The sequence below is a fragment of the Mus pahari genome, chromosome 13 (assembly GCF_900095145.1).
Source record: "Mus pahari chromosome 13, PAHARI_EIJ_v1.1, whole genome shotgun sequence".
NCBI classification, from domain to species: domain Eukaryota; kingdom Metazoa; phylum Chordata; class Mammalia; order Rodentia; family Muridae; genus Mus; species Mus pahari.
In genome coordinates this window covers 7,216,591-7,224,674 of record NC_034602.1, presented here as the reverse complement: position 1 = coordinate 7,224,674, position 8,084 = coordinate 7,216,591, and the positions used below count along the sequence as shown (strand labels likewise).

At 35.7% G+C, this 8,084-nt stretch overlaps 1 protein-coding gene across 5 annotated transcripts in view; it reads left to right on the top strand.

Moving 5' to 3' along the window:
• The window catches only part of Usp34 (ubiquitin specific peptidase 34), a 194,576-nt gene that overhangs the window by 152,802 nt on the left and 33,690 nt on the right, over positions 1-8,084 (top strand). For all 5 annotated transcript variants that reach the window (XM_029544913.1, XM_021210274.1, XM_029544912.1 and 2 more), the window contains 5 exons: positions 1,427-1,507; positions 3,460-3,545; positions 4,193-4,361; positions 4,465-4,539; positions 6,047-6,198. In XM_029544913.1, coding sequence (XP_029400773.1) covers positions 1,427-1,507; positions 3,460-3,545; positions 4,193-4,361; positions 4,465-4,539; positions 6,047-6,198 — 563 coding nt within the window. The remainder of the gene's footprint in view (positions 1-1,426; positions 1,508-3,459; positions 3,546-4,192; positions 4,362-4,464; positions 4,540-6,046; positions 6,199-8,084) is intronic.

The window sequence follows — 8,084 nt, the reverse complement described above, 5'->3', positions numbered from 1 at the left end:
ACAGGGTATCTCTGTGTAGCCCTGGCTGTCCTGGAACTCACTCTGTAGACCAGGCTGGCCTCGAACTCAGAAATCCGCCTGCCTCTGCCTCCCAAGTGCGCTACCACTGCCCAGTCATACACACCAACTTTTTAAAAAGGCTCATATATATCCTGGTAGATTGATTTATGTCCACTTTTATTTCCTCCCTGTTATAAGAAAACTGTGTTCTTATAGATAATTTACTAATGGGTAATGACAACTGAAGTACTATCTTAATATAATCATTGATTAAAAAGCAAAAATGTATAATTCTTCCTAGTAATGCAAGACTTTGGATTTTTTTTTTTTTAAGACATGGAATGTAGTGGCACAGTGGCTAAAAGATAAAATAAGTTGAAGAGTTTTTGCTCTTATATCCTGTAATTTTAGCTTGTAACATTGTAAAAAGAAAACCTGATCAGTAGAAGTTGCATAAATATTTTAAGTAACATATGGGAAAAGGCCAAAATGAAATGTTGCTTTGCTTGCTACACAGCTTCCACAACGAGAAGTTTTCAGTTCCTAAGCTCTCTCTCTGACTCTGGCTTTCAAAGGATATACTTACAGAGCATAACCATCTGGTTTGGTTTGGTCTGGTTTGGTTTGGTTTTGGTGTTTTGAGACAAGGTTTTTCTGTGTAATCCTGGCTATCTTTGAATTATTAGTAGTAGATCAGCATGGCCTTGAGCTCAGAGATCTGCCTGCCTCTGCCTCTCAAGTGCAGGGATTAAAGATGAGTGCTTCATATTTATAATAAATATTCAGTATATATGTTTAACAGATGAGAACTTTAAAAAATTGAAACCAAAAAAAAAACCAAAAAAAAAAACAAAAAAAACCAAAAAATTGAAACCATAGTTCAATTTCTACAAATAAAATTAAGCAGTGTGGTTAGTGTTCTCTGTTGCCAACAAGTGGTTTCAGTTGCTTTGAATGACTGTTTGGACAAGGTCTATCTTTTGCATTTAAGTTTCTCTGTATTGTCACAGTTTATTTCTGTCTCCATGCCACTTTCTGTTCCTTTAAGTACCTCAGATTGTCTTCTTGTACAGTAATGGGGTAATGTCTCTGGGTGATGTCCTATAATGAAGATTTAAGATTTTTGTAGCCAGGCGTGGTGGCGCACGCCTGTAATCCCAGCACTTGGGAGGCAGAGGCAGGTGGATTTCTGAGTTCGAGGCCAGCCTGGTCTACAGAGTGAGTTCCAGGACAGCCAGGACTGCACAGAGAAACCCTGTCTCGAAAACCAAAAAAAAAAAAGATTTTTGTAACAATTAGACAAGCCATTTTAGTCAAATGACACTAAAGTGATGGAACTATCAAGTAAATATCCTTATGTGTTGCTTGTCTCATTTGATTTAACAAGCATTGTTTGAATGTTAAATCATGTTCTATTTTCTTACAGTGGTTTTTAGACCGCATGGCTGATGATGACTGGTGGCCAATGCAGATACTAATTAAGTGTCCTAATCAAATTGTGAGACAGGTAAGAAAACATTTTTGAAAAGAGAAGGGACTTTCACTTTATTGTAAATTGGCCTATAAATGGCACTGAAAATCATTTGCAAAGCTCTGTCTCCTATCATAAACTTCTTGTGTTTTCGTCAGCTCTTTTAACACAACTGCCACTATGAAGTGACGGGAACTTTTTTTCATTATAAAATAAATGAGACCGGATGTTATTGCCAGTTCATTTCTTGTCCTTATAGAGTCTACCTTGAGTATTGTAATACAGCATTACATGTATAGGGTAAATTCTTTCTCTTGCCAAATGGATCCATTTGTTTTCCTTAAATTAGAAAAGTTATCCAGGGAATGTTTAAACATTATTTAAAAGTCATGTTTCATATATCAAAAACTTAATCTGAGGTAGAGAGGTGGCTCAGTGGTTAAGAGCACTGACTGCTTTTCCTGAGTTCCTGACTTCAATTCCCAGCACCTACATGGTGGCTCACAACCATCTGTAATGGCACCTGATGCCCTCTTTTGGTGTGTCTAAAGACAGTGACATCGTACTCGTATACATAAAGCAAATAAATAAATCTTTTAAAAAAAATTAATCTGGGTTATGTCACTTACCAGCTGTTATTGAAGGACAGTTCTCTTGTTGGAGGTATTATCAATATTCTACATAAAGAAACTTTTCTAAATGAGCCTTTTAGCAAGTATAGTCCTAAGAGAAGACTTATATTTTAAAATTCATTGAGTATAAAGTTTCATTTTGTTTTGTAGTATATTCACAGAATCAATAGCTACTGTATAATCTTAAGACATTCATTATCTTCTAAAGAAACTCTAGTGATTTTCCCTGTTAGCCTCTTAACTGCTTGCTATTCTGCTCTTCATCTCTATGGATTATTGTGTTCTTAACATTTGTAGTGAGTCATGGTGATCTCTTTTATGAATGGCTACTTTGACATAATCCTTTAAGATTTGTCCGTGTTAGAAGGTATGTCTGAAACTGGATATGGTGTCCTATGCCTCTAATCCCAACATTCAGGAGACTTAGAGGAAGATTACCATCAGTTTGAGAGCAGCTTGGGCTAAAACAGTGAGACCTGTTCTTAACAAACAGGAAAAAGAAAATAAAATAACTTCCATACTTCATCTCTCCCTCCCCCTCCCCCATCCCAGCTAATATTCCATTGACTAAGTTAAAACATTTTATTGATTCACTAGTTGAACATTTGAGATTTTTAGTTTTCATTTACTGAAGCAGAGTCTAGAACTCACTAGGTAGATAAACCAGGCTGGCTTGGAACTTGAGCAGTCCTCCTGTTTCAGACTACAGAACACCAGTTTTGTAGGGTGTGGCCCTCCACCCAGCTTTATTTCTACTTTCTGACTGTTTGGATGCAGAGACGGCCATCCTTTCATAAGATTTTGTTCTGATCTCTATTTTGATTTTGTTCTGATCTCTATTTTAATTTTGTTTTGGTATATATTTAAAAGGGGAATTTGGTATATATTTCAAACAGGTTATATAGTCATTTTTGTATTTAACATTTTTCATTTTACCAGAGTCTACAGCACCACAATTCTCTTAATAGATATATGTAGGTTTCAGTTTCATTATATCATCTCCAACACATATGTACTAACTGAGGAGGTTTTGTAAGATTTAGAGTTTGATATCTATGTTACTGAAACCAGTAGTTTGAGTTTCCTCTCTTAGCATAAAGCTGAATTTTTAAAAATAATTTTCTACAGCTGGGGCTTATACTCTGGACCTTGGTGCGTGCTGAAATTCACACCACTGTTGAGCTATGTCCCTGACTGTTGCTTTTTAGATAGGGTCTTACTATATTTGAATACATCCCAGAATTGCTTCAAATGTGGTCCTCATGTTCCTGCTTCCTGTGTACTATACTGTATGTGTGTGCCGGACACCTCTAAATCTATTATGCCTGTTACTTAATGTGAGTTTCTCCTTTAAAGATGTTTCAGCGCTTATGTATCCACGTGATTCAGAGACTGAGGCCTGTGCATGCTCATCTCTATCTACAACCAGGAATGGAGGACGGGTAAGAAGATCTTTTACAACCACGTCTTCTGAAGTATCTATAAGGAGATATTTGGAATATAAAAATTTGTCTCTAATAATATATATCTCAAGAAAGGAAGACTTTTAAATTTTTAACTTATTGCATCTTTAAGATATTGAACCAACTAACTTTTTGTTTGGATTGATGTAGTTCCAGTCATGAGAGGATAACTACTTACATTATTGAAATTGGTATTTGCTTTACAGAATTAAAGGATTGGATTTTTAAAAATTTTTCTAGCATGCTGGCACACACCTTTAATCCCAAGTCATCCAGAGCCACACAGCCAGACTCTGTCACAAAAACAAAACAAATCAAAAAACAACCAAAGGGGCTGGTGTGATGGCTCAGTGGTTAAGAGCACTGACTGCTCTTCTTAAGTTTCTGAGTTCAAATCCCAGAAACCACGTGGTGGCTCATAGCCATCCGTAATGAGATCTGACGCCCTCTTCTGGTGTGTCTGAAGACAGCTACAGTGTACTTATATATAATAATAAATAAATCTTTAAAAAAAACAACAACAAACAAACAAAAAACCCAAAAACCAAAAAAGCAGCTTTCAGCCAAGACGATATATGTCTGCATATTTATTGTGTTCTCTGAGGTGTATTTGTTTTTATTTTCAGATCAGATGATATGGATGCCTCAGTAGAAGATATTGGTGGTCGTTCATGTGTTACTCGATTTGTTAGAACACTGTTGTTAATTATGGAACATGGTGTAAAACCTCACAGCAAACATCTTACTGAGTATTTTGCTTTCCTTTATGAATTTGCCAAAATGGGTGAAGAAGAGGTAAGGCTAATTCTTGTTTGATTGTTTTTAGTTTTGAATTATATACCCTTTTAAGATTTCCAATTTGTTCTTTATTTAAAATTTTAAATTGCTTGTTTTTTAGAGCCAGTTTCTACTTTCATTGCAAGCCATATCTACAATGGTACATTTCTATATGGGAACCAAAGGACCTGAGAATGTAAGTCCAGTTGTGTTGTGTATCAGTGCAGTGGGGCCATTCTTCTAATGGTTCACATCATGTAGGATCATGACAAGTCCTAGAAACTTAAAGTCCCTTTGTCTTTTTGTATTTGGTAGCATCAAGGGTCCTAGATATGTTGGTCTGTTATTATAGTGCCTATATGGAGTAGTAAATCAAATTAAGTGTTAAGTTGTTTCATTGGTAAGTCTGAAACAAAGCAAACTTTGTTTTCACCCTAGTAGCCATAGTTTACCTACAGGGTCTGCAAAGGGATGTGTTGTTTCAATTTGTGGTTTGGATTGTCACATTTTTAAGTTTTTTTAGAGTCTCTGAAAGTTTCTGTAGCTGATAAATTTAATAATATATTAACATGTAGATGGATTTTGTCTGTGCAACTACATTTCATGATCTGTGTGTAGCATCTCATTCAACCCTGCTCATATCCCTAAGAAGTATAGTTTTTATGTCTTTAATGCAGATGAAGCAACTGAAACTTAGAGAAGTTCACTTGTTTTAGATCACTGAAACTCAGACTACTGATTGAAAACTGTCTCTTAAAGTATATGAGTTGGTTTTAGTCTAATTCCAGCCTATATAGCTGTTGGGTTGACAACAGTAGCAGCTGATGCTGTTTCTCTCCTGTCCCTGCCTCTGTTCTTTCCTTCTTTCATTGAGACAGAATCTTATGTATCCTAGACTAAACTCAAATTTAATAATCTCTTACCTTAACCAATTGAGTACCACCATTCCTAACTGTCTCTTGAGTTTCAGAGCCCATATGAGTATCTTTGGAAATAACTACTACTTAGATTATCTAGATTACAAATTAAGATGTATGTGCGACTGACATTTTTACTCACAGGAAATACTGTTTTGTCAATAATTTTTTTCATCTCAATTTTCCAAAGAGCTTCATTCCAGTAAAACAAAAGTTATTAAAGGGTCTGTCTTCTTTAGGGTTCTAATGCTATGAATAGATACAATGACCAAACCAACTCATACAAGAACAACATTTAATTGGGGCTGGCTTACAGGTGCAGAGATTCAGTCCATTATCATCAAAGTGGAAGCATGGCAGCATCCAGGCAGTCGTAGTGCTGGAGGAGCTGAGATCTACGTGTTCATCTGAAGGCTGCTAGGAGAAGACTGGCTTCTGGGCAGCTAGGATAAGGGTCTTATAGCTCATACCCACAGTGACACAGCTACTCCAGCAAATCCACACTCCCTATAGTGCCACTCCCCAGGCCACGCATATACAAACCATCCCAGGGTCTATCTAACATATATACTTTTGAGAACTATTGCTTTGTATACTCCTCCTGCTTTCCTAACACTGTCCTGATTGTCATTCGGGCAGTATCAGGTTAAGGTCTAACCTTTGAATGATTTTACTTAGTACATACTCCTGCCGTGTTTTTCTGATAGTTATATTAAAACAAGTCAGCTGTTGTCAACATGCTGTTAGAACTAATCACACATTAAAATTGAATTTTGTTCTGATTAGCCTCAAGTTGAAGTATTGTCAGAGGAAGAAGGGGAAGAAGAGGAGGAGGAAGAAGACATCCTCTCTCTGGCAGAAGAAAAATACAGACCTGCGGCCCTTGAAAAGATGATAGCTTTAGTTGCTCTTTTGGTTGAACAGTCTCGCTCAGAAAGGTGAAATGTTTCAACATTCAAAATGCTTACAGCGTGTTTGGCTTTATTTTTTTATACATAATTGTTCTATCACTATTCGGTTTTTATTACATAAATCTTTTAAAATAATAATATCGCTTCATCTCTTGTGGCTCACGAATTTCAGTCCTTTCTATATAACTCGTCTGAGTCGTGCTAGAAGCAATTATTGAAGAAATCTAAGTAAAATATCTGGCAAAATTAAATGGACATTCATTCTTTACCCCAGGGATTTGCCCCCAAAACAGAAAGATATTTATGGAAAGGTAATTATTGAAATACCATTTCTAGTGTCCAAAGGTTGGAGACAGCCAAATGTTCTTCAGAAGGGGACTAGTCATTGATAAATTAAGGGATCCATTCAGTCCCCAGTAGTTGTCTGTCTGCCTCTTTGTTTGTTTGGTTTTTGTTTTTTGGGTTATTTTTGGTTGGTTGGTTGGTTGGTTTTTTATGAACTGTGGAATTCATCTGTGTTACCATATAGAAATCTTTATTATACACACACATCCTCTCTTTTCCTCTTCTCCTTTCAAAAGACAAGGTAGAAAAGATTATATATATTTGCAACTTTTAGGCAAAGGGAAGTTAAGAAAGAGAATGTATGTGTATGTAGCCAATCCTCATTATGCATTTCCTGTTTACAAAGTCACATACTTGCTCAATTTATCTGTAATGCTAAAAAGTTAATCCCTGAGGAGCTTTCACAGTTATTATCTGTAGACACGTATGTATTCAGAATGGTGAAAAATTGGAGTTTCCTGGCACGTGCTTTCCCAGCTGAGGTCAAACAAGGCAGTGTGATCTGCTGTCTTGTGTTGCTTTTCATGTTGTAAACAAATGTACTTTTTATGATGTATGCCACATTTAAAAAAATATCTGTGCTTTTCCTTTGGTTATGTCACTGTTTAAATGGTTCCTAAGAATAGTACTGAAGTGCTATTTAGTGTTGCTGAGCTTAAGAAAGGCTGTGATGTCCCTCAGAGTGGGAATGAATATAGTAGATACATTTCATTCAGGCATGAGTTCCAATGCTGTTTGGCTGTAAGTTCAATTTTAATTAATTAATCATAGATATTAACTAAGGTGTCATTAAGCAGAATCACCTGTAAAATATGGTAATGTATTATTACTCAGCTGATAAATATGTGTCAATATGTCCACAGGAACCTAGTTCTGTGTTTTATTTCCATACCAATGATGATTTGGTTTTTGGTAATTCATTGTACCATTTTATAGAATGTGACTACTCAAATATCAAGAATTAGCTATAAATCAAATCATCAGTTAATATGGGCTTGAGAGAAAACAAGTTGGAAGGCACAGAAATGGAAGCTTGATAAAACCAAATGTTTTTGTTTTGTAGTTTTAGTTTTGAATCCTGTAAATGTTTTGTATAATTATATAAGAAGCAGTATTTTAAAGTCAAAGTGGAGGTGATACAACACCACAGAGGAATTAAAGAACATGTAAACTGTCAGTTTTCAATAGGATGTACATAAAGGAGAAGAAGTAATTGCAAAATTATTTTAAGCTGTCTTAATCGTGTTGTTATTCATATAATTAGAATTATTCTGGAAGTATTATGTGTTCAGGTACTGGGCAAGAAGTGAGTGAGAGTCTTGGAATGGTTTGGTTTGATTTATTTATTTATTTATTTTGTTTTTGAGAAGCATGGAGACTAAACAGACTATTCTGAGGTTCATGTTTAAAGGACTCAACAGTGTACTATAGGAGTTTCTGTTGCTTTTGTGTTGGACAAGGTACACATCAAAAGTAAGAATAACTGTGTTGGAATGTAAAACGCATCAAGATGCTTACATTGATAATCCCAGAATGGTACCAGAAAAGAAAACTTGAAAAACTTGTTG